The sequence below is a fragment of the Dermochelys coriacea genome, chromosome 14, assembly GCF_009764565.3.
Source record: "Dermochelys coriacea isolate rDerCor1 chromosome 14, rDerCor1.pri.v4, whole genome shotgun sequence".
NCBI lineage: Eukaryota > Metazoa > Chordata > Testudines > Dermochelyidae > Dermochelys > Dermochelys coriacea.
In genome coordinates this window covers 38,692,870-38,717,848 of record NC_050081.1, presented here as the reverse complement: position 1 = coordinate 38,717,848, position 24,979 = coordinate 38,692,870, and the positions used below count along the sequence as shown (strand labels likewise).

The following is a 24,979-nucleotide window of genomic DNA, read 5'->3' as shown; positions in this document are numbered from 1 at the left end:
GGATAATGCCACCGTGGATTTCTCAAGCCTTATGCGAGGGCAGAGCCATGCAAGCTTTACACTGGGACCGGTCCCTCTGCTGGCAACATCGAGTGTCACCCGTGTGTGTGCAGGCCACCCACGTGCAAACACAGGGAATTCAGCGTGCCCCAGCCCTCGTGCCTGGCAGTTTCATGCACATGGCTGGGCATTCTGCACCCGCAGCCAGGGCTTGGGCGTGTGTGACGGCTGGGAAGGTGCCCGCATGTGGGTGCTTTACATGAACACGAGGGGCTGTTTGCTGGTGAATTTTGTGTGTGGAAAGAGGTGTAAAGACAGGGGTGCAGGGTGTGCAAAGGGGATGGGGACTACGGAGGGGCATCTCTGTCTGGGCAAAAGCATGTGTGCAAAAGGCGAGGTTCAGCCATGCCAGTGGTGCTTGGCCACGCGTGAGACGTGGGGTCACGTGAAGGGCGTTTCCGTCGGTGCAAATGGTGCACTGACACTGGTGCAAAATCGGGTCCCCGCAGTGTGTATCACACCCTGCTCAGCTGGCATGTTTTCAGCACGCACTAAGAACACAGATTGTCACGGGCAGGTGGCAGGGGAGAGCCCCCACCCCCAAACTCACCTCCCCCCCGTCATGCAATCACAACCATCATCGGCTTCCCCCCTTTCCCGTCCCTTCCCCCTCTGAGGTTCGCTCGCTGCGCCAGAGAAGCCAGGCCCTGTCAGCTAATCCAAGCACCCCTGGCTTGCCCAAGTATCTTGAGCAAGACCAGCTCACCCCCCCGCCACCAAACCCGCATCCTGTCCCGCTCCGAAAATCAGCTGCCTGCCGCACGGCAACCAACCAGCCCCCTCCAACCCGCTGCCCTGGGCCCCGGCCCCGCTTTGCTACAACCGGTGGCTTTTCTCGGGAACTCGCTCGGGCTGTGTTGACCCCGTTATAATTCCCCCCAACTCCCCCGCCCGCCCAGAGCCTGGCTCTCGGCTAAAATCAAAGGCCTGCCTGAGTGTGGCCTGGCGAGTCGCTCGAGGATAAGCTGATGTCCCCCTGCCCCCGCCATCTTGGCAACCCACAAGAAGAGACACGCTGAAGGTTACAAAAAAAGAACAGGAGGACTTGTGGCACCTTAGAGACTAACAAATTTATTAGAGCGTAAGCTTTCGTGAGCTACAGCTCACTTCATCGGATGTGACTTACAGGAACCCACCACAAGCTGTGCTCGGCCTGCATAGAGCTGACCACAGATGGGCACCGGAGATAGGGCAGGTTGCAGAGCTCAGTCCAGGGTGTGAATGGGGCTCCAACCACACACCCCGGTCCAGCCGAAGGCGACCTAGCAGAGAGGAAGTGATCGCAAACCACACCTGACCTGGATAGCGCCAACCTCAGCTGGTCCCCAACGATCCCTCAACAGGAGAACACAGCTTGCGAAATCGCCCCAGGTGCTCTGATTGTAAGGACAGGGAGAGCGAGTTGGAGCAGTTCGGCCGCTGCCCGTGTCCCGAGCTGGTGAGTACAGTTCATGCTGGGAAACCGGAGAGGGCGCCCAGAAGGGCCAGGAGAACGATCACAGGGTTGGAAAACAGAAGCTCTTCCCAGCTCAACAAAGAGACCGATCAGGGGGTGCCGTGATCCCAGTCTAGAAGTGCCCACTCGGGGAGCAGCTTCGTGATCAGGGGCTCTGAGATCTAGCAGCCAAAGCTGCAGCCCCTGGCTGGAAGGGGCCACTAGACAGATTCAGCTGTCAGTTTGTAACAGAGAGGGGGAACGAACAATTCCCCAAGGGCCGCGGTGGATTCTCCATCCTAACTCAAGCTGGGCTGGTTTTGTCAAAGATCTGCTCCCGCTTCAGTAGGCCTGAATTCAGGGACGTCCTAGGGCCTGCGCTATCCAGGCGATCAGACCAGACGGTCCCACCCGGATGTAGAGTCCATGAATTCTTATTTGCAGGGGCGCTAGGAGCACCGATCCCAGACCAAGCTGCCGCGTAGTGGTCAAACCAAAGGCCTGTTTGTTAGCGGTAGGAGAAAGTCTCTGCTGTTCCCTTCGGTGGAAGGAATAGGAGACGTTTAATCCCCAGTTTGGTCGGCATCTGGTGGTTGGAAGTTGTTTCAGATCAAAGCATGACCGACAATGCCCCATCCCATGGTCTCTGGGGCGGGCGGCTGGGGGATAAGTCTATGGAGTTTATGGAAAGCCGCCAGACACCTAAGCTAGGTCCAGCTACCTCCACTGCAGAGACAGCGAGGAGACCGAATCTGTGTAACTCACCTCGAAAGCAACCCGGGTCCGGACAGCCCTGCTTTGGGAATGTTCACCCCAGACAGGTGATGTGGGGAGCTCAGATGTTTCTATCCTCGGGGGACCCACCATAAACCCAACCTAGCCCAAGGTGTCTCTGCTCCAGAGGGGGCCCCCAAAGATCAGCCAGACAAGGTGGTTTGGTCCACGTAGCTTCAGGGAACTGGCCACAAACGCAAACTAGACCCAACTAAGGGGCACATCACGGTTAAGGGCAATGGAGCAGGGCTCTCAGATTTGCTGGGGCAGGGGGAAGGGTCATGATCTCCTGGCAGATCCGGACCAACCACTGTTTCAACTGCTGTTCTAATCGGCACCCGCAGCAGGCGGGAATAAGGAAGGAATAGGCTTCTCTTAGGGGAACCCAGGTTGCGAGTTGATGTGGGAAGAGGACTCAGCAGCGTGGAGGATGGGAGGCTCGGTGACGTCTGCTGGCACGGAGAGATCTTGGCTCATCAGGGAGTCTATAGGGTGAGGTAACCGGGTTGCATAACCTGGGGCGTCCCTTCCACTCCCATCAGGTATATTTTTGGCTCTGGGATGCAGCTGGGTCACTTCTGCTTCCGGCTCCAGCGGCCGAGGTGGAAGATCAAGAAATCTCCCACTGACGTGAGGGGTGGAAACAAATGTATCATGGAATTTACATCCCGACCTGCAACCCCCAGCCCTGCCGGTGCCCCTCGCTCGTGACCCGCAGCCCCTGCCAGCCCCGCCCTGGGCCCCCCCCACTCTGCCGGTGCCCCTCACTCCTGACTCGCAGCCCCTGTTGGCCGGCCCTGGGCTCCCAGCCCCCAGTCCAGCTCTGGAACGGTTGAAGATGTTGGCAGGGATGACTCACAAACCGGGGTGTGAGATAAATCGGGAAAACCCTGACTGAGGATGCGGTTTGGGGTGAAAGGCCCCAGGCCCCAAGTGACATCAAAAATAGAAGCAGGCGTTTCACTTTGTGTCTATGCAAAACAGCCCAGCCTCAAGGGACAGGACAGAGGAGAATCTCCTGTTTTCAGATCCCCCAACTCTGACCTCTCCGGGGTCAGACCCACGGCCAATCTACCCTGGTCTGCCGCCTCCTCCCTCCCACCCCGGGTAAGACCCACGGGCCCATCTACCCTGGTCTCCCGCCTCCTCCCTCCCACCCCAGGTCAGACCCATGGGCTCATCTACTCTGGTCTCCTACCTCCTCCCTCCCACCCCGGGTCATACCCTGGGCCCATCTACCCTGGTCTCCCGTCTCTTCCCTCCCACCCCAGGTCAGACCCACGGGCCCATCAGTCCTGGTCTCCCGCCTCTTCCCTCGCACCCTGGGTCAGACCCCAGGGCCCATCTACCCTAGTCTCCTGCCTCCTCCCTCCCACCCTGGGTCAGACCCTGGGCCCATTTACTATGGTCACCCGCCTCCTCCCTCCCACTCCGGATCAGACCATGGGCCCATCTCCCCTGATCTTCCGCCTCCTCCCTCCCACCCCGGATCAGCCCCACGTGCCCATCTACCCTGGTCTCCCGCCTCCTCCCTCCCACCCAGGTCAGACCCATGGGCCCATCTACCCTGATCTTCCGCCTCCTCCCTTCCACCCGGGATCAGCCCCACGTGCCCATCTACCCTGGTCTCCCACCTCCTCCCTCCCACCCCGGGTCAGACCCTGGGCCCATCTACCCTGGTCTCCCGCCTCTTCCCTCCCACTCCAAGTCAGACCCACGGGTCCATCTCCCCTGATCTTCCGCCTCCTCCCTCCCACCCAGGTCAGACCCACGGGCCCATCTACCCTGGTCTCCCGCCTCCTCCCTCCCATCCCGGGTCAGACCCTGGGCCCACCTACCCTGTTCTCCTGCCTCTTCCCTCCCACCCCGGGTCAGACCCTGGGCCCATCTACCCTGGTCTCCCGCCTCCTCCCTCCCACCCAGGTCAGACCCACGGGCCCATCTACCCTGGTCTCCCGCCTCCTCCCTCCCACCCAGGTCAGACCCACGGGCCCATCTACCCTGGTCTTCCGCCTCCTCCCTCCCATCCCGGGTCAGACCCTGGGCCCATTTACCCTGATCTTCCGCCTCCTCCCTCCCACCCAGGTCAGACCCACGGGCCCATCTACCCTGGTCTCCCGCCTCCTCCCTCCCATCCCGGGTCAGACCCTGGGCCCACCTACCCTGTTCTCCTGCCTCTTCCCTCCCATCCCGGGTCAGACCCTGGGCCCATTTACCCTGGTCTCCCGCTTCCTCCCTCCCACCCAGGTCAGACCCATGGGCCCATCTACCCTGGTCTCCCGCCTCCTCCCTCCCATCCCGGGTCAGACCCTGGGCCCATCTACCCTGGTCTCCCGCCTCCTCGTTCCCACCCCAGGTCAGACCCACGGGCCCATCTACCCTGGTCTCCCGCCTCCTCCCTCCCACCCAGGTCAGCCCCACGTGCCCATCTACCCTGGTCTCTCACCTCCTCCCTCCCACCCCGGATCAGCCCCACGTGCCCATCTACCCTGGTCTCCCACCTCCTCCCTCCCACCCCGGATCAGCCCCACGTGCCCATCTACCCTGGTCTCCCGCCTCTTCCCTCCCATTCCTGGTCAGAGCTCCGGGCCCATCTACCCTGGTCTCCTGCCTCCTCCCTCCCACCCCGGGTCAGACATATGGGCCCATCTACCCTGGTCTCCTGCCTCCTCCTCCCCCCTCCCCCCGGTCCCGTTAAAAGCAAAGGTTGATCCGTGTTAATGGCCAGCCTGGAAATATTGGTGTCTGCTGTCACCGCATGGCCGTTCCACAGAACTGCAACTTACACCCCCCTGCGTGTCCCTGCAGAGCGCAGCCAGGAGCTTCTGCCCCCGGCCCCATTGCCCCAGTGGGGTGCTAGGGGCCTGGGCTGCAGGAGGCGGGAGGGGTCGGGGGTTGGGGCAGCAGGGGGCACTGGGCTCTGGGGGTTGGGGTGGGGGGGCAGCAGGGGGAGCCCAGCAGGGGATAGCAGAAGGTGCAGGGTACCAGGGGACAGGAGGGGGAGGAGGGCTGCGGGAGGCAGGGGGGAACAGGGGGAGCCCAGCAGGGGGTGGGGGCAGCAGGGGGAGCCCAGCAGGGGGCGCTGGGCTGTGGGGGGCAGGGGGCAGCAGGGGGCGCTGGGCTGTGGGGGAAAGGGGCGGCAGGGGGCGCCCAGAAGAGGGTGCTGGGCTGTGGGGGGCAGGGCAGGGGCAGCAGGAGGGAGCCCATCAGGGGGCGCTGGGCTGTGGGGAGCAGGGCAGGGGCGGCAGGGCGAGCCCAGCAGGGGGTGCTGGGCTGTGGGGGGCAGGGCAGGGGCGGCAGGGGGAGCCCATCAGGGGGCACTGGGCTATGGGGGGCAGGGGGCAGCAGGGGGCGCTGGGCTGTGGGGGAAGGGGGTGGCAGGGGGCGCCCAGCAGGGGGCACTGGGCTGTGGGGGCAGGGGACAGCAGGGGGAGCCCATCATTGGGCGCTGGGCTGTGGGGAGCAGGGCAGGGCGGCAGGGGGAGGCCAGCAGGGGGTGCTGGGCTGTGGGGGGCAGGGGGCAGCAGGGGGCGCTGGGCTGTGGGGGAAGGGGGTGGCAGGGGGCGCCCAGCAGGGGGCACTGGGCTGTGGGGGGCAGGGGACAGCAGGGGGAGCCCATCATTGGGCGCTGGGCTGTGGGGAGCAGGGCAGGGCGGCAGGGGGAGGCCAGCAGGGGGTGCTGGGCTGTGGGGGGCAGGGGGCAGCAGGGGGCGCTGGGCTGTGGGGGAAGGGGGTGGCAGGGGGCGCCCAGCAGGGGGCACTGGGCTGTGGGGGGCAGGGGACAGCAGGGGGAGCCCATCATTGGGCGCTGGGCTGTGGGGAGCAGGGCAGGGCGCAGGGGGAGGCCAGCAGGGGGTGCTGGGCTGTGGGGGGCAGGGGGCAGCAGGGGGCGCTGGGCTGTGGGGGAAGGGGGAGGCAGGGGGCACCCAGCAGGGGGCGCTGGGCTGTGGGGGGCAGGGCAGGGGCGGCAGGGCAAGCCCAGCATGGGGCGCTGGGCTGTGGGGAGCAGGGCAGGGGTGGCAGGGGGAGCCCAGCAGGGGGAGCTAGGCTGTGGGGGGCAGGGGACGGCAGGGGGAGCCCATCAGGGGGCGCTGAGCTGTGGGGGGCAGGGCAGGGGCGGCAGGGGGAGCCCATCAGGGGGCGCTGGGCTGTGGGGGGCAGGGCAGGGGCGGCAGGGGAGCCCAGCAGGGGGCGCTGGGCTGTGGGGGGCAGGGCAGGGGCAGCCCAGCAGGGGGCGCTGGGCTGTGGGGGGCAGGGCAGGGCGGCAGGGGGCGCTGGGCTGTGGGGGGCAGGGCAGGGCGGCAGGGGGAGCCCAGCAGGGGGCGCTGGGCTGTGGGGGGCAGGGCAGGGCGGCAGGGGGCGCTGGGCTGTGGGGGGCAGGGCAGGGCGGCAGGGGGAGCCCAGCAGGGGGCGCTGGGCTGTGGGGGGCAGGGCAGGGGCGGCAGGGGAGCCCAGCAGGGGGCGCTGGGCTGTGGGGGGGCAGGGCAGGGCGGCAGGGGGCGCTGGGCTGTGGGGGGCAGGGCAGGGGCGGCAGGGGAGCCCAGCAGGGGGCGCTGGGCCTGGGCAGTCCGGGCCGGCCGGGTGCTGAGCCAGGCACTGTGACGAGGGCAGTAGCACGAGTGATGCACAGAGATTTTTATTACAATATCGCACAATAAATAAACCAGACGCTGGGGATCAACACGGGGTGAGGTAGCAGGACAGATCCTGGGCCAGCGGCTGCGCTGGGGCCGTAGTAATTGTGCTTCACAAGCACGTGCGCAGACACAGACACAGACACACACACACACACACACACACACAGAGACAGACACAGTCACACAGAGACACAGTCACACCGACACCCCCCCCACACCGACACACACACACAACCGACACACACAGACACACACGCTCACACACAGATGCGCATTCAAACACACACACATGCACACACAATATGTGCGCATTACAGCCCATCTTGCACTGAGCCCCACAACGGCCGCGCGCCCCGAGCCCCTGTCTCGGCTCCAGGAACGGGGTGCGGGGGTCTCACCACAGAGCAGCGGAGCTGCCCCCCGTGGAGCGTCCCCGCCCCGGATTCCCCCTTCCCGCGGGAACGGCTCTGCCCAGGGGCACCAGCAGCCGGCCAATAAATACATAAATAGATAAATAGGCCATTCAGTGCTTCGATAAACCGGCAAACGCCGCCTTCCCGCAGCACGGATCGTTAGTAACGGTAATCAATTATCGGAGAAGCACAATAACCGAGCGGATTATCCTCCCCTCCAGTCTCCCGGCCACGGCACAGAGACAGGCCCTGCTTAGCACTGAGGGTCTCCCCTCCAATGACTCCAACAGCCCAGAGCCTGCGTAACACCCACGTCTCCCCTGCAAGGCCCCACACGGCCCAGTCCCCGCTGAGCACTGGGGTCTCGGGCGTGAGGTCTCCCAGCTGGGATCAGAACAGGCCCAGCCCTGCCGCAGTAACCTTGGGAAGCTGGAAGGTTTCCAAGCCGCTAACGCGCAAGGCAGGCTGTTTCTAAGGCTTCGGCGGGAGAGCTGGAGGGTGGTAGGGGGCAGCCCAGGGGGTCAGAGCTTTGGGGGAGCTGAGGGAGGAATAGGAGAGTCGGGGGGTATGGAGGCAGAGGAACCCCTCGCCCCACAAGCTCACACCCCCATCCCGGACGTGTCCACCACCACCTTGATGTAGAGGGTGTCGTCTTTGAGGTAGTTTTGGAGTTGTCCGTGGGGGGCAAAGAGGGGGCTCCCGCTAGCCACATTGAGCTGGCCCTGGGGCTGCTGGAAGGACGTGCTGAGGGGGTCAGGGGCGAAAGCCTCCCTCAGGGCTGGCCTCTTCCGCCAGGGATCCAGGAGGTAGAAGGTGACCTTGCGGAGGAAAGGCCAAGGCAGGAGATCGTCGTAGGGCCCCTTGGCCAAGGCCATGAACAGTGACAGGTGAGTCCCCTGGCCGGCCCCATCCCCGTCCGGGTAGAGCCGGAGGCAGAGCCGGTAGCCGAAGGGGTGGGTGGCGAAGACCGAGGAATAGATGGACGTTCTCCTCCCGGCCTTGGCGTCCCCCAGCAGCCTGGAGAACCCCTGGAGCTTCCACACCAGGGTCCCGTCGGCGCTGGCCAGCTCCGAGGACGTAGCTGCAGCTCCCCGAGCCCCGTGGGAGCAGCCAGTCGGCTCCGCAGAGATCCCCGGGGTCGGCTGGTCCTGGAGGCACCGGCGCTGGCCAGCTTGCATGGCACTGGCCTGGCTCCGGAGCTCCCGGCGCAGGGAGGTCACCATAACCTCCAGCTGCTCTATCCTCCGCTGGAGATCCAGGGACGGGGCATCCTGGGGAGGATGGGAGAGGGGTCAGCTCCCATCTGGTTACTGCCCTGTCCATCTGGCTGGGCTCCCCTGCCCCCCTGCACATCTGGCTGGAAACTGCTTCCCCTCCCCCCCAGGCGGCACATCTGGCCACAAGCTCCCCCCTCCCCTTGCACATCTGGATGGGCTCCCCACCCCCGGCACATCTGGCTGCAAACTACTTCCCCTCAGCCCCCCCAGGCTGCCCATCTGGCTGGCTCCCCAAACATCTGGCCAGAAGCTTACATCTCCCCTTTCCCCTTGCACATCTGGCTGCCACCCCCCCAAATATCAGCCTACATGATCTTCGCCTCTCCACATCTGGCTACCAGGACTTCTTCTTTCCCCTGCACATCTGGTGGCTGCCTTGTGACTCACCATCTGGGAGTACCTGCCCCCCCGGGGGACACCTGTCATCATGTGGACCTCCAGGTCCTTCGGAGCTGATTTCTCCTCTGGGCCAGGACTCGTCGCTGGGGGGCAGAGGTGCTCCTGCAGCGGGAGAGAGGAGAGGGTTAGAGGATGGGGGATGAGGGATGAGGGGAGGGGGCAGCGTAGCAGGACGAGGCCGGCCTGGGGGAGGGGAGAGGCAGGGGATCAGGGGGGTAGAGGGAAAAGTGGGGGGGTGAAGGGGATGGCAGCGAGGGCTGTGGGGGTGGGGCCCGGGGGTCAGAGGGGGAGTCTGGAGTCTGGAGGGGGCAGCAGTGGGGGTTGCCATGGGAAGAGGGAGAGTCTAGGGGTTAGTGATGGGAGACGGGGTCCGGCCACATCGATGGGCGCCCCGCGGAGAGAGACAAGCAGTGAGGTTAAAAAGGGGAACTGGCCCTTAGAGGGCTCCAGCCTGCCATTCCCAGGGACGGCCACCAGGGGGCACAACTGCACCATCAATACAGCCCCAGAGCAGAGGTGGGTCTGGCGGGGGCGGGGGCGGGGGCGGGGGCGGGGGGGGGAATGGGGGCAGGGGCCTGAACCCTCTAGGGGGCGCCGGCTCCCACCTGGCCCCAGGGCGGGGACCGGCTGGCTCGGGGGGGGGGGGAATGGGGCAGGGGCCTGTCCCCTCTAGGGGGTGCGGGCCCTGATGTGGGGCTGGGGCGCGTCTGTGTCCCGGGTTCTTACCAGGTAGGACGCCAGGGTCCCCGTCCAGCTGCAGCTGGCTCTGGGGCAGGTCACGGCCGTGCCGAGAGCGTCTTTCTCGGCCGCTCGGTCCTTGTGAAACTGAGGATGGAGCGAAAGGAGAAAAGAATGAGTGAGTCCTCCGCGCTGCCGGTGCCCCCCCTCCCGACCCACAGCCCCCCGCGCTGCCGGTGCCCCCCCTCCCGACCCACAGCCCCCCGCGCTGCCGGTGCCCCCCCTCCCGACCCACAGCCCCTGCCCCCCGCGCTGCCGGTGCCCCTCCCTCCCGACCCGCAGCCCCTGCCCCCCGCGCTGCCGGTGCCCCCCCTCCCGACCCACAGCCCCTGCCCCCCGCGCTGCCGGTGCCCCTCCCTCCCGACCCGCAGCCCTTGCCCCCCGCGCTGCCGGTGCCCCTCCCTCCCGACCCCACAGCCCCTGCCCCCACCCCCGACCCACAGCCCCTACCCCCCCACGGTGCCCCTCACTCCCGACCCACAGCCCCTGCCAGCCCAGCCCTGCCCCCCCACCCTGCGGTGCCCCTCACTCGCGACCCGCAGCCCCCAGTGTTTTCCTGGTGACACTCACCTGGTCGGGGCTCAGTCTCTTGCTGCAAACGCAGCAGGTCACCTTGTCTGTGTCCCTGTGAAGAGACAAATCCCGTCATCAGAGTTCAGCGCAGCCCCCCGGCCTCCCCCCCACGCCTGGGACACGCGTTAGACGGGGCCCAGCTGTTTACAAACGTGTCAGAGACAGACCCTCTCCCCATGGCCCTCCCTCCCGACCCATAGCCCCCCGTCAGCCCAGCCTGCCTCCCCTGGTGCCCCTCCCTCCCGACCCGCAGCCCCCTGGATCCCCCCGCTCTGCCGGTGCCCCTCCCTCCCGACCCGCAGCCCTGGCAGCCCAGCCCTGCCCCCCCGCCGGTGCCCCTCCCTCCCGACCCGCAGCCCCCTGGATCCCCCCCAGCTCTGCCGGTGCCCCTCCCTCCGGACCCGCAGCCCCCTGGATCCCCCCGCTCTGCCGGTGCCCCTCCCTCCGGACCCGCAGCCCCCTGGATCCCCCCGCTCTGCCGGTGCCCCTCCCTCCGGACCCGCAGCCCCCTGGATCCCCCCGCTCTGCCGGTGCCCCTCCCTCCGGACCCGCAGCCCCCTGGATCCCCCCGCTCTGCCGGTGCCCCTCCCTCCGGAGCCGCAGCCCCCTGGATCCCCCCGCTCTGCCGGTGCCCCTCCCTCCGGAGCCGCAGCCCCCTGGATCCCCCCGCTCTGCCGGTGCCCCTCCCTCCGGACCCGCAGCCCCTGGATCCCCCCGCTCTGCCGGTGCCCCTCCCTCCGGACCCGCAGCCCCCTGGATCCCCCCGCTCTGCCGGTGCCCCTCCCTCCGGACCCGCAGCCCCCTGGATCCCCCCGCTCTGCCGGTGCCCCTCCCTCCGGACCCGCAGCCCCCTGGATCCCCCCGCTCTGCCGGTGCCCCTCCCTCCGGAGCCGCAGCCCCCTGGATCCCCCCCAGCTCTGCCGGTGCCCCTCCCTCCGGAGCCGCAGCCCCCTGGATCCCCCCGCTCTGCCGGTGCCCCTCCCTCCGGAGCCGCAGCCCCCTGGATCCCCCCGCTCTGCCGGTGCCCCGCCCTCCGGAGCCGCAGCCCCCTGGATCCCCCCGCTCTGCCGGTGCCCCTCCCTCCGGACCCGCAGCCCCCTGGATCCCCCGCTCTGCCGGTGCCCCCTCCCTCCGGAGCCGCAGCCCCCTGGATCCCCCCGCTCTGCCGGTGCCCCTCCCTCCGGAGCCGCAGCCCCCTGGATCCCCCCGCTCTGCCGGTGCCCCTCCCTCCGGACCCGCAGCCCCCTGGATCCCCCCGCTCTGCCGGTGCCCCTCCCTCCGGAGCCGCAGCCCCCTGGATCCCCCCGCTCTGCCGGTGCCCCTCCCTCCGGACCCGCAGCCCCCTGGATCCCCCCGCTCTGCCGGTGCCCCTCCCTCCGGACCCGCAGCCCCCTGGATCCCCCCGCTCTGCCGGTGCCCCTCCCTCCGGACCCGCAGCCCTGGCACTCACCCCAGCAGGCGCTGGACGCAGGCTGTGCAGTACCGATGGCCGCACTCTGTCTGCTGGGGCCGGATGAGCAGGAAGCCACAAGCCGAGCAGAGCAAGCCGGAGCCCCGGGCAGGATCCACAGGCCTGAGGCCTGCCCCGAACTTCACCATGGTCCCCCCTGGGATGGGCGGCTGGGCGCTGGCGATGGGAGACATCTGCTCGGGGCGGGACGGGTTCGGGGTTTATATGGCACCGGCCTCGGGGCCGGGGCGGGAATTCCTGCCCGTGAGTCACCCTGTCCCAAGCCAGCTGTGATGTGAGCAGAACGACGCCAAAGCCTTCCTCTTGGGTCATCCTGACGGGTAGCGAGGGGTGTGATGGGGGTGTGTGGAGGAGAGACGGGGTGGGGCAAAGGGAGAAAGAAAACAAACAAAGAGAGAAGAAGAAAGAATGAATAAAAGAAAAGGGAAAAGGAAAGAAAATGGATAGAAGCAAGCAAGCAAGAGGGAAATTAAAGGATAGGAAGAGAAAACTGACAAAAATGGAGGAAAGAAAGAAAAAAACCAAAGACAAATGGATAGAGAGAGAAAGAAAAAATGGATAGAAATAGAAATAAAATGGGTGCAAATAAAAAGGGATGGAAAAAAAGGACAGAAAGAAAAACTGAGAGAAGGAAAACCATGAGTTAAGGAACAAGGGGAGGAAAGAACAAACGTCGGAACGAGGGAATGAAAGGATGAGAGAAGAAAGGGACAAAGAGTGAATGAAGGAATAAATGAACGAGCGGGGCACACATGAGGGAACGAAGGGCTGAGTGAAAAAATAAAGAGGGAGGGGAAAAGGTGGGAAAGAAAAAAGAAACCAGAGGATAAAGGGGGGAAAGAAGGAAAGGAAAGGAAAGAAGGAAGGAAAGAGTCAGTGAAAAAAGAAAAGAACGAGCGAATGCAGGAAGGAAAGAAATCAGATGAAGAAAACTGAAGGAGGGAGTGAGGGAAAACCCAAGGAACCAAGGAGAACGAAGAGACGAGGGAAGGAGAGACAGAACGAGGCAAAGGAGGAGGGACCGAAGGGACCCTGAACGCCAGACGGCACAGGGACGGACGACCGAGGAAGGGTGGTGGGAAGAGAGAACCGCAGACCGACGGGAGGAGGGACGGGCAGGGTCGTCTGGTGCCAGCCGGGCAGGGCGAGGAGCCGGGGTTGAGCCCGGGAGCAACCGTCCACATCGGGCCGCTCCCCAGAGACACTTGCACAGGGACAGTGTCAGTGTGGGGTTCTGAGTGGATGGGGGCTCGGTGCCCCTCACTCCCGACCCGCAGCCCCCTGACAGCCCAGCCCTGGGCCCCCCAGCTCTGCTGGTGCCCCTCACTCCCGACCCGCAGCCCCCTGCCAGCCCAGGGCCCCCCCCCCAGTTCTGCTGGTGTCCCTCACTCCCTCCGGAGGGGTTTGAGGTGGTGGGAAGGATGGAACCAGATGGGCATGGAGGACCGGGTGGGGGGTTGTGGGGGGGCACTGGGGGAGATTGACCCCCGAGAAGCTCATGGCCTCCCCTCCCCCTGGTCTCAGGCCACTCTGTGCCCGTTACGGGACGTGGGGAGCCTGCGTCAATGCCCAGGGCTCCTGCATCATCCCCGGCCAGATGGCGACTCGGGGACATTCACTTCCCCTCCCCGGCTTCCGAGGTCACCCGAGGGAGACGACCCGCAGGGCCCGGAGCCAGGGGCCTGGGAGAGACACTGACCCCAGCCCTGCCGGTGCCCCTCACTCCCGACCCGCAGCCCCCTGCCCCCCAAAGCCCTGCCGGTGCCCCTCACTCCCGACCCACAGCCCCCTGCCCCCCAAAGCACTGCTGGTGCCCCTCACTCCCGACCCACAGCCCCCTGCCAGCCCAGCCCCCCCCGCAGCCCTGCCGGTGCCCCTCACTCCCGACCCGCAGCCCCCTGCCAGCCCAGCCCCCCCCGCAGCCCTGCCGGTGCCCCTCACTCCCGACCCGCAGCCCCCTGCCAGCCCAGCCCCCCCCGCAGCCCTGCCGGTGCCCCTCACTCCCGACCCGCAGCCCCCTGCCCCCCAAAGCCCTGCCGGTGCCCCTCACTCCCGACCCGCAGCCCCCTGCCCCCCAAAGCCCTGCTGGTGCCCCACACTCCCGACCCGCAGCCCCCTGCCCCCCCCAGCCCTGCCAGTGCCCCTCACTCCCGGCCCACAGCCCCCTGCCCCTCCAGCCCTGTCCCCCACAGCTCTGCCAGTGCCCCTCACTCCCGACCTGCAGCCCCTGCCAGCCCAGCCCCGCCCGCAGCCCTGCCGGTGCCCCTCACTCCCGACCCGCAGCCCCCTGCCCCCCAAAGCCCTGCCGGTGCCCCTCACTCCCGACCCGCAGCCCCCTGCCCCCCAAAGCCCTGCCGGTGCCCCTCACTCCCGACCCGCAGCCCCCTGCCCCCCAAAGCCCTGCCGGTGCCCCTCACTCCCGACCCACAGCCCCCTGCCCCCCAAAGCACTGCTGGTGCCCCTCACTCCCGACCCGCAGCCCCCTGCCAGCCCAGCCCCCCCCCGCAGCCCTGCCGGTGCCCCACACTCCTGACCCGCAGCCCCCTGCCCCCAAAGCCCTGCCGGTGCCCCTCACTCCCGACCCGCAGCCCCCTGCCCCCCAAAGCACTGCTGGTGCCCCTCACTCCCGACCCGCAGCCCCCTGCCAGCCCAGTCCCCCCCGCAGCCCTGCTGGTGCCCCTCACTCCCGACCCGCAGCCCCCTGCCGGCCCAGCCCCCCCGCAGCCCTGCCGGTGCCCCACACTCCCGACCCGCAGCCCCCTGCCAGCCCAGCCCCCCCCGCAGCCCTGCCGGTGCCCCTCACTCCCGACCCGCAACCCCCTGCCCCCCGCAGCCCTGCCGGTGCCCCTCACTCCCGACCCGCAGCCCTCTGCCCCCCGCAGCCCTGCCGGTGCCCCTCACTCCCGACCCGCAGCCCCCTGCCAGCCCAGCCCCCCCCGCAGCCCTGCCGGTGCCCCTCACTCCCGACCCGCAGCCCTCTGCCCCCCGCAGCCCTGCCGGTGCCCCTCACTCCCGACCCGCAGCCCCGTGCCAGCCCAGCCCCCCCCGCAGCCCTGCCGGTGCCCCTCACTCCCGACCCGCAGCCCCCTGCCCCCCAAAGCCCTGCTGGTGCCCCACACTCCCGACCCGCAGCCCCCTGCCCCCCAAAGCCCTGCCGGTGCCCCTCACTCCCGACCCGCAGCCCCCTGCCCCCCAAAGCCCTGCCGGTGCCCCTCACTCCCGACCCGCAGCCCCCTGCCCCCCAAAGCCCTGCCGGTGCCCCTCACTCCCGACCTGCAGCCCCCTGCCAGCCCAGCCCCGCCCGCAGCCCTGCCGGTGCCCCTCACTCCCGACCCGCAGCCCCCTGCCCCCCAAAGCCCTGCCGGTGCCCCTCACTCCCGACCCGCAGCCCCCTGCCCCCCAAAGCCCTGCCGGTGCCCCTCACTCCCGACCCACAGCCCCCTGCCCCCCAAAGCACTGCTGGTGCCCCTCACTCCCGACCCGCAGCCCCCTGCCAGCCCAGCCCCCCCCCCCGCAGCCCTGCCGGTGCCCCACACTCCTGACCCGCAGCCCCCTGCCCCCAAAGCCCTGCCGGTGCCCCTCACTCCCGACCCGCAGCCCCCTGCCCCCCAAAGCACTGCTGGTGCCCCTCACTCCCGACCCGCAGCCCCATGCCAGCCCAGTCCCCCCCGCAGCCCTGCTGGTGCCCCTCACTCCCGACCCGCAGCCCCCTGCCAGCCCAGCCGGTGCCCCACACTCCCGACCCGCAGCCCCCTGCCCCCCAAAGCCCTGCCGGTGCCCCTCACTCCCGACCCACAGCCCCCTGCCAGCCCAGCCCAGCCCCCCCAGCCCTGCCGGTGCCCCTCACTCCCGACCCGCAGCCCCCTGCCGGCCCAGCCCCCCCCGCAGCCCTGCCGGTGCCCCACACTCCCGACCCGCAGCCCCCTGCCAGCCCAGCCCCCCCCGCAGCCCTGCCGGTGCCCCTCACTCCCGACCCGCAACCCCCTGCAGCCCTGCCGGTGCCCCTCACTCCCGACCCGCAGCCCTCTGCCCCCCGCAGCCCTGCCGGTGCCCCTCACTCCCGACCCGCAGCCCCCTGCCAGCCCAGCCCCCCCCGCAGCCCTGCCGGTGCCCCTCACTCCCGACCCGCAGCCCTCTGCCCCCCGCAGCCCTGCCGGTGCCCCTCACTCCCGACCCGCAGCCCCCTGCCAGCCCAGCCCCCCCCGCAGCCCTGCCGGTGTCCCACACTCCCGACCCGCAGCCCCCTGCCCCCCAAAGCCTTGCCGGTGCCCCTCACTCCCGACCCGCAGCCCCCTGCCAGCCCAGCCCCCCCCAGCCCTGCCGGTGCCCCACACTCCTGACCCGCAGCCCCCTGCCAGCCCAGCCCCCCCCCGCAGCCCTGCCGGTGCCCCTCACTCCCGACCCGCAGCCCCCTGCCAGCTCAGCCCCCGCTCAGCTCTGCGGGTGCCTCTCACTCCTGACCCCAGCCCCCTGCCCCCCCAGCCCTGCCGGTGCCCCTCACTTCCAACCCGCAGCCCCTGCTAGCCCAGCCCGGGGCCCCCCCCCGCTCTGTGGGTTTGCTGAGGGCTGCTTCCTTCGTCACCCGCCTGGGAACTGGGGCCCGGCTCTGGCCGCAGACCCAGCGGCTCCCAATTACCAAACTCTTTGAGAACAAGACATTGAGCAACAGGAACAGGGAGGCGATTCCGGAGCAGGAGGCAGATTGCGGGGGGAGGGGAAGGGGACGTTCTGTGCTTGGGGCAAGGAATTGTGGCGCAGGGTAGGGTGGAGTTAGGGGAATAGGCAGCCCCCACTCCTGTAACCCCCCCCTCCCCTTTCCCAGCCGGGGAAAGAACCCAGGAGTCCTGGCTCCCAGCCCCCGTGCTCTGACTCACTAGACCCCATTCCCCTCCGAGAGACAGGGAGAGAACCCAGGGGTCCTGGCTCCCAGCATCGCCCCTGCTCTAACCACTAGGCACCGCTCCCCTCCCAGACCCAGGGGGAGAACTCCGGAGCCCTGGCTCCCAGCCCCCCTTCTCTGACCCACCAGCCCCCACTCCCCTCCCAGAGCCGGGGAGAGAACCCAGGAGTCCTGGCACCCAGCCCTCCCTGCTCTAATCACCAGCCCCCACTCCCCTCCCAGAGCCAGGGAGAGAACCCAGGAGTCCTGACTCTATACAAGAACCGAAGCTTTATTGACACGGCTGCATTGCGTGCGTGCGTGTTTCTTTTACTTGGCCACCTCGGCCAGTCTGTTGAGTTCCTGGGACAGCGCCGTGACCGTGGCCAGGATCCGGCATCGGTCCGGTTCCGCCAGTCGCCCCCCGCAGCGCTGGGCGAATTTATCCGGGTGCCACAGGGCCTGCTGGCGGCGGAGCTGGCGGCGGTAGGCGCCCACGTCTGAGGGATCCGTGCCTAGCATGGCGACAGCAGCCATCTCTGCCACGGTGCCCGTGGGGCTGGGCCACGGGATGTCCCCGTAGCACAGGGGGCGGGTGGCATCGGGGGCGAAGACGCGGGCACAACCCTCCTGGTAACGCTGCCGCTTGGCTTCCCGCAGCTCCTCCTTCTTGGTGCGGGCGCGTTCCCGGTACAGACGAGACTCTTCCTCCAGGGGGCGCTGGGAGGTGTGGCGGGGGGGCTGCGCGGCTCCATTGTAGGGGACCTGAGGGCCAGGCCCCGCCCTCTGGTGGCCAGGCCCCGCCCACTGGCGGTCTTTCCGTCTGTATTCCCGTGCCATGCGCTCTGCCCACTCCTCGTAGGGTTCTGGATCCGGGTGGGCTGTGCAGAAATCCTCTGGGGACGGGGGGAGAGACGAGGAGGGTGGTGTTAGGTGAGAATTTCCCCTGTCCGGGGCACCAGGGCTGATCTGACACTGCCTGGCTCAGGGGGGCAGGGAATGGGGCACGGGGTCTGTCCCCTCTAGGGGGCGCCAGCTCCCACCCGGCCCCAGGGCAGGGACAGGCTGGCTCAGGGGGGCTGGGAATGGGGCCTGTCCCGTCTTGGGGGCCATGCAGGGTCCCTACCTTCGTAGCGCCAGATCTCCTGGTATTCATCTTGGCATTCCCCGAGGAGCTTCTGGCGCCATTCCCAGTCCCGGTCCCGCTCCCCGTCGCTCTCCTCAGATTCCTCCGGGGGCTGCTGCAGAGAGTCATCGGGCATCAGAGAACCAGCGCCGGCTGGAAGGGACGTCGCCGTCACACCTGGCCCCCGTGCTGAGGCAGGGCCCAGCCAACCTAGACCAGCCCTGACAGGGGTTTGGCCAACCTGGTCTTGATCCTCCCGGGACTGGGATCCTGCGACCCGCCCGTGGACGCCGATTCCAGAGCTCAATTCCCCTTAGAGTTAGGAAGATTTTCCTGGTATCTAAACGAAAGTGCCTTTGGTGCGGATTAAGCCCGTTACGTCGTGTCCGGCCTTCAGTGAACGTGGGGAACAATCGATCCCCGGTCCCTTTACTATTTGTAGACTGTTCTCAGGTTCCCCTATCACTCTTCTTTTCTCCAGACTAAACGTGCCCCGTTTTCTAACCTTTCCCCCTAGGTCAGGGCTTCTAACCCTTCACTCATTTTTGTTGCTCTTCTCTGGCCTCTCGCCAATTTGTCCCCCTCTTTCCTAGAGCGTGACCCCCAGAACTGGACCCAGGACCCCAGTTGGGGCCTCACCCGTGCCAAGCAGAGCCGGACATTTACCTCCTGTGTATTACACCCGACACTCCAGTTAATGCACCCCTGAATAAGAACAGCCAGACTGGGTCAGGCCAATGGTCCATCGAGCCCAGTGTCCTGTCTTCCAACAGGGGCCAGTGCCAGGTGCCCCAGGGGGAATGCACAGAACAGGGAATCACCAAGTGATCCAGCCCCTGTGGCCCCATTCCCAGCTTCTGGCAAACAGAATGATGTCAGCCTTTTGATTTCCTTTGTAACCCGTTCTGACGTCTATGCCTTTCCTCTTGAACCCACTTAAAATCGATGGTTCTGCAGCTAATAAACTTGTTTTCTGTTTTCTCTAAACCAGTGTGGATTTTGATCGCAGTTTTGGGGGATCTCTACTTAGGGTCACAGGCTGGGTGCGAAATCATTACCCAGCTTTGGAATGATGGACTGATTACGGGCTTACCCTGTCCAGGAGGGTTCTGACCAGTGCAAGACACGCATTTCTGGGGAGCAAGGCTGGGGCTGAGGGATATCCAGGTGTCGCCCTGTATGTAACTCAGGGCGTAGCACTTCCGTATTCAGCTGGGAGTGATTTTACATGCTAGTGGCTGTGTGAGCAGACCTGGCTCTTCCCCAGCAAAGCAATGTAAACGGCATCGCGAATCGACAGCTAAGGGGACACAAAGCAAGATGCATCACATCTCCTGCTTCCCCTCAAACCAGCAATGAAGGAAATTAGGTTGGTTGGGCATGGTTTGTTCTTGAGAAATCCTCGCTGGCTGCTCCTCAGAACCCATTGTCCTCTCGGTGCTTAGTTACAAACTGATTGTTTAATCATCTTGTGATGAAGCAGGACTGTTCTTAATGTTTCCTCTGAATATTGTGGGGGTGCCTCAGTTTCCCCTAGGCAGTTCTTAAGTATCTAGGGGGTGGGATAAGGGTATATGATCACTGCAGAGCCCTAGAGGGCAGGTGTGTGCAGGGGTCTGGACACAGAGAATGGCCGACACCCTGTTTCCTGGCACCTGATGGCCTGGGCCCTTCCCCCCGCAAGGTGAGAGCTAAAGGGTTGGAGAACAAAGGAATCAGGTGCCCTCCTGGCCCGGGAAAGGGACAAAGCCCGGGGGGGGGGGAGGGGGCTGGGGAGAGTTTTCAGTTTGGGGCTGGCTGGGGACATGGAGTGAAGTGCAGACGGGGTTGTCTGCCTCAAAATGGACCCAGCTGAGGGGTCCTGGTCTCTGCACCTACAAGCTCTGTGTTAGACCCTGTTCCTGTCGTCTAATAAACCTTCTGTTTTACTGACTGGCTGAGAGTCACGTCTGACTGCGGAGTTGGGGGGCAGGACCCTCTGGACCCCCCTGGGTGGACTCGCTGTGGGGAGCGCACGGAGGGGCAGAGGATGCTGGATGCTCCGAGGTCAGACCCAGGAAGGGGGGAGCCGGGGGAGCTGTGTGTCCTGCAGACAGGCTGCTCCCAGAGAGGAGACTCCCCCAGAGTCCTGACTGGCTTCGTAGGGAGCAGCTCCAGAGCATCGCCCAGGGACTCTGGGACACATCTGTTCTGGTATATTTCCAAGTATTGAAATTAGGCTGACTGATGAGTAATTCTCTGGTTTGTCTTTGTTCCTCTTTTTAAAAAAAGGTACATTTGTCCCTATCCGGGCCTCTGGGACCTCCACCGTCCTCCAGGAATTTGTGAAGATAATTTCTTATGGTTCTAAGACGGCATCAGCTAGTTCCTTAAGCACCCGAGGATGAATTTCAGCAAGCCCTGCCGACTTCAATACACCTACCGTAGCTAAATAGCCTTTCACCTATTCTTTCCCTATTTTGGCTTGCGTTCCTTGTTAATATAAAGAACATAAGCACGGCCATACTGGGTCAGACCAAAGGTCCATCTAGTCCAGTACCCTGTCCTCTGACAGTGGCCAGCGCCAAGTGCCCGAAAGGGAATGAACAGAACAGGGAATCATCAAGTGATCCATCCCCTGTCGCCCATTCCCAACTTCTGGCAAACAGAGGCTAGGGACACCATCCCTTCCCATTCTGGCTAATAGCCATTGAGGCACATATCCTCCAAGCATTTATCTAGTTCTTTTTTGAACCCTGTTATAGCCTTGACCTTCACAACATCCTCTGGCAAGGAGTTCCACAGGTTGACTATATATTGTGTGAAGAAATACTTCCTTTTGTTTGTTTTAAACCTGCCGCCTATTAATTTCATTGGGTGACCCCTAGTTCTTGTGTTATGAGAAGGAGTCAATAACACTTCCTTATCTACTTTCTCCACACCAGTCATGATTTTATAGACCTCTATTATATCCCCCGTTATCGTCTCTTTTCCAAGCTGAAAAGCTCCAGTCTTATTAATCTCTCCTGTCAGCTCTGTGTTCTTGGGGAACCAGGGTGCAGTATCCAGCCTGTCTGACCCCGCCCCAGCCTCTGCTTGAACCAAAGCTGATCAGAAGAAAGACTTACAAAAAGCAACAAAAAAGCTGTGGGAGATGCACCTAAACCCCTGGGACAAGGGTGACAGGATTAAGGAAACTCCCCTGGCCTCATTTGCATCGAAGATGGGACAGGGAGGCATCCCCATTAGCATACAGACTGGAGAACAGAGACTCCAAGGAAAGAACCATACTGAACTCTGGACCAGAAAAGCAGGGAAGCGCTGCATGATGGGGGATCTCTGCTCCAGACGTTAATGAACTCACACCTGCACACCCCCAGCTCAGTAGTTATCAGATCAATTCTAGTCACGAATCCTTTACTGGTATCCAAAACAGTGAAGCTCCCTAATTGCATTGTGGGTTCCCTCCAAGGAACACCGCCCACAGCCGGGAATGAACAGCTCCCATGGTCTAGCCTGAACAAAACAACTTTGGTATCCTCCCTTGTTTACACATAAACAAATCTACTGTCTCCCTTGAACCATGGTTCTTTCCCTACCAAAACCCTGACCCACCCTCAAGTAAGTTCTCTGATGCCTGGATCCAAAAGCTGTATCAGTTCCACTGGGACTTCATCTTCTCCTGAGTGATCATGCTGGGGGCTCTGCCTGACTCCAGCACTCCAGACCCTCAGCTACCACCGCCACCCGCCCCGATAGATTCAAGCTTCACGGAGTGGTGAGAACCCAGCTCTCTCTCTCTAGGTATAGCCTTCTGACCCTGACTTGTGGGATCAGTTATAGTTTTCTAAACTTGACTTTTATAATCAAATTTAAGTTAGATTTAATATAATAACTGTTTTGTTTGTTTGGCTCCTCTATGGTTATTACCTGGCAATAAATCACTTCCATGGTTAAGCTGGTTGCTTCTCTCTCTCTCTCTATCCCCCCCTCGTGGGTGTTTTTTGGCTTCCCTATTTGCTCTGCAGCAATGCTTCTTGTACCTAAGCTAAAAGATCCCTGCAGCGCCCAAAACTCCTGTGGGGTTTGCTCATCCAGTGGGTTACCACCAGAACAAGCGTAACGTGAAAGTGGGGATAGGGACGTGCTGAACCTGGGGCATATGAGGGTGGCTCGACCCAGCCTGCTGAGGCCAGGAGCAGAGAAGGGGTCAGCTGGGGAGTGCTGATTAACCCGGTCCTCTCAGACGCGCTCTGTTAATATGTGTGGGTTCGTCCGATTCCGGGGCTGGAGGAACCGAGCCCTGGGGAACCTTGGTCCTGCAGGAAGCTCCATTGGGAGGGAACTTGCAGCAGGGAGAAGTAAAACTCCGTATGAACCCAAGTGACACAAGTAGACACATTGATAGAAGCACAGACCTCCCCCCTCCGAAGAATAACCCTAATAAATGAGCATACCCCAAAGTAATGAACAAATCTTGTAACAACCCCCTACTGAGCCCCCCCGCCCTGCTCCCTGCAACACAGACCCCTAGCACTGCCCTAGGACACTGGGGCCAGCACTGACTTGACAGGGGAAAGAGCCTCCTACTGAGCCCCAACCCGGCTCCTTCCAGCACAGCACCCCCTTGTGGACCAGGTCGGTACCTGCTCCTCCTTCATGGGCCCCAGGAGGTCCCTGGGCGTCTCCCCGGCCCGGTTCCGGATCCCCATGGCCCGAGGGCAGTGGATCTGCAGGCTCGCAAAGAGGACTTTGTACACTGGGGAGGGAGAAAGGGAGAGGTTAATGGTACCCCCTGGAGGGAGTAAATGCCATCCTGGATGCCTGGGTCCCCAGCCCCCATCGTGGTCTACGCCCCCCCCAGACTCCCGTTCCTGGGTTTTCCATTCCAGTCCAGGTCTCTCCCGCTCTCCTAGGGTTGGAAACTCAGTGGCACCCCCTAGTGGCCAGAGACCTGCACTACAGGTTGCATCTGAAAAAAGAGTGGGGTCTAGTGGAGTAGAGCAGGGGGGCTGAGAGCCAAGACTCCTGGGTTCTCTCCCCAGCTCTGGGAGGGGAGTGGGGTCTAGTGGTTAGAACAGGGGGGCGCTGGGAGCCAGGACTCCTAGGTTCTCTTCCTGGCTCTGGGAGGGGAGTGAGGTCTAGTGGTTAGACTGGGGGAGGGGCACTAGAAGCCAGGACTCCTGGGTTCTATCCCTGGCTCCCATTGTCTCCCCCGCCAGTGGTATCCTCGAAGCACTGCAGCCCAGAGGTGAGGCCTTGGTTCAAATCCCTTCCCCCCCGGCTGGGTTTTAAAGGGCTGGTGCTCACTGTTCTTGCCCTTGCGGGTGGCCTGCCGGGCGGCATGGTGCAGGGCCGTGTCTCCTTGCCGGTCCTGGAGGGCGGGGTTTGCTCCGTGGCCGAGGAGGATCTGGGCGGCAATGGGGTCTCGGTGGGCGCAGGCATAGTGCAGGGGGGGACGGCCCTTGTGCCCCCCTGGCTGGTCCAGGTCCAACACCTCCCGGTGGCGGGTGAGGAGTGAGCGCAGCCGGCGGTGCCGCCCAGACTCCACATAGCGCCAGAGGTGGCGCTGGTGCCGCGAGGCCATGGGGATGGGCCTGTGTGTTGGAGGGGGAGATGCGGTTAGAGACACCTTGACTGGTATCGGAGTTGCTGCTCGTCTCCCTGATCACCCCACATCCCCCTTGCTGACCCAAGACTCCCCCATTCCTTCCTGCCCACCCCCTGCCAACCCATAGAGCACCCATGTCCCCCTTGCCCACCCCCTGCTCCCAGATCCCCCTGCCAATCCCTAGATCCCTCATACCCCCAAAATCCCTTCTGAGGACCCCCATGTCCTCCTTGCCCATCCCTGCCCCACAGAATCCCCCTGCTGACCCCCACATCCTCCTTATCCCCCATGCCTGCCCCCAGAACCACCCAGCATCTCTCCTGCCCACCCCTGCACCACACAACCCCTCTTGCTGACCCCCTGCCAACCCCCAGATCCCCCCTGCCCCCCAAAATCCCTTCTGAGGACCCCCGTGTCCCCTTGCCCATCCCTGCCCCACCAGATCCCCCCAGAAAACCCCCAGAGCCCTCGGGCACTCCTCCTCGTCCTCACACCCCAGACCCTCTCCGCCCCCGGGGCCACGACACCCACCCGGAGCCGCTGGCTGGGGGGGACGTTAATCGATTGTTGAGTTCGACACCACAGGAGGAAGGGGAAAACGTCAGGACCGGAAGTGGGGCAGAGCAAGGACGGAAGTAGGACGGAAGTGACCTCATACCTCCCAATGTGGCGGGGGAGGGGGTTCGTCCACTGTGGAGCCGACTCGCTTGGGAGTAAGCGAGACCCGGAATCGATGGATCGATTAGTCGTTAACCTGGTAACCAAGGGGGGAGGGTGGGGAATGGGAAACCGGAAAGGGAGGCAAACGAGGGGCGGAAGGGAAGCGGAAACGGCGTCACGCCGCCTGCCACGATCGGGCGTTTGCCCACAGTCTTGGTGCAAAGCCCTACAGGGGCCGGATGGGAAACAGGAGGCCGAACGGGAAGGTTCCGGGTGTGTTTGGGTCTGGGTTCTGCAGGGGTTAAAAGCAGGTTGGCGGGGACGGACGGCGGTACAGGAAGTGGGCCCAAGGCAGGACGGAAGTGGACCGGATATGGCGTCAGGACTGTAGCCATAGACGACTTGCTCACAGTTAGGTGCAACGCTCTCGATGGTCCGGGTGGGAAACACTAGTGGGGGGTTTCCGGGGTGGTGGGTCCAGCAGGATTTAAAGGGGGGCAGGTGAAACTGGGATTAACGCTCCAAAGGGCGGGGGAGGCAGCGGAAGTGGATCTCAGTGAGGGCGGAAGCAAACCGGAAGTGGCATCAACCCTTCTAACGTAAATGAACGACTTGCCCATAGTTCCTTCATGGGGTCCGGGTGGGAAACAGGAGCCGCGTTAGAAGGTTCCGGGATGTATTGAGGGGTATGAGAAAGGGAGTGAGTCCCCTTCCCCAGGTCAGGGACGATGGAGAGGTGATGGGGTGGGAGGGGAGAAAAGTGGCGGAGAGACAAAAATCCCACAAAAATGATAAATACCCAGAAGGGAAAAATCAGACACTAATTTCTCCCAGTGTTTCAATTACTTCTCTACATTGCTGGTTGATTTTCCCCAGTGATTTTTATTCAGTTCATTCTTTTCCCTTCTTCCCCCACTCATGATTTAAAACAAATAATATTTGCATGG

General features: G+C 64.4%; 2 protein-coding genes across 5 annotated transcripts; both read right to left on the bottom strand.

The window, feature by feature from the left end:
- Positions 1-6,884: 6,884 nt before the first annotated feature.
- LOC119842911 (TNF receptor-associated factor 3-like) lies at positions 6,885-12,701 on the bottom strand. Of its 3 annotated transcripts, XM_043497220.1 has the most exons (6): positions 11,757-12,701; positions 10,304-10,358; positions 9,722-9,820; positions 8,984-9,097; positions 8,447-8,590; positions 6,885-8,395 (listed from the first exon to the last, which is right to left on the bottom strand). In XM_043497220.1, the coding sequence occupies exons 1-6, from the start codon at positions 12,087-12,089 to the stop codon at positions 8,073-8,075; spliced, it is 1,068 nt and encodes a 355-aa protein (XP_043353155.1). In that variant the 5' UTR covers positions 12,090-12,701; the 3' UTR covers positions 6,885-8,072. The 3 variants fall into 3 exon arrangements, with proteins under 3 accessions (XP_043353155.1, XP_038227621.1, XP_038227622.1); XM_038371693.2 differs by having other exon boundaries at positions 6,885-8,590; positions 8,906-9,097; positions 11,757-12,100; XM_038371694.2 differs by having other exon boundaries at positions 6,885-8,590; positions 11,757-12,100.
- Positions 12,702-16,927: 4,226 nt separating this feature from the next.
- NFKBIL1 (NFKB inhibitor like 1) lies at positions 16,928-24,182 on the bottom strand. Of its 2 annotated transcripts, none has more exons than XM_038372263.2 (5): positions 24,031-24,182; positions 23,072-23,358; positions 22,408-22,520; positions 17,783-17,897; positions 16,928-17,552 (listed from the first exon to the last, which is right to left on the bottom strand). In XM_038372263.2, exons 2-5 carry the CDS (start codon positions 23,346-23,348, stop codon positions 16,987-16,989), a joined length of 1,071 nt encoding a protein of 356 aa, XP_038228191.1. In that variant the 5' UTR covers positions 23,349-23,358; positions 24,031-24,182; the 3' UTR covers positions 16,928-16,986. The 2 variants fall into 2 exon arrangements, with proteins under 2 accessions (XP_038228191.1, XP_038228190.1); XM_038372262.2 differs by having other exon boundaries at positions 23,904-24,036.
- Positions 24,183-24,979: the final 797 nt, after the last annotated feature.

Coding starts and splice junctions, on each gene's coding strand:
- NFKBIL1 (XM_038372262.2), bottom strand. CDS start 24,028: ATGAGGTCACTTCCGTCCTACTTCCGTCCTTGCTCTGCCCCACTTCCG. Junction 22,521..23,071: donor CACCCGCAAGGGCAAGAACA/GTGAGCACCAGC, acceptor CTCCCTCCCCAG/TGTACAAAGTCCTCTTTGCG. Junction 17,898..22,407: donor GGCCCATGAAGGAGGAGCAG/GTACCGACCTGG, acceptor GACTCTCTGCAG/CAGCCCCCGGAGGAATCTGA.
- LOC119842911 (XM_038371693.2), bottom strand. CDS start 11,950: ATGTCTCCCATCGCCAGCGCCCAGCCGCCCATCCCAGGGGGGACCATG. Junction 10,359..11,756: donor TGCGTCCAGCGCCTGCTGGG/GTGAGTGCCAGG, acceptor GTCTCTTCACAG/GGACACAGACAAGGTGACCT. Junction 8,591..8,905: donor TGTGGAGAGGCGAAGATCAT/GTAGGCTGATAT, acceptor CATCCTCCCCAG/GATGCCCCGTCCCTGGATCT.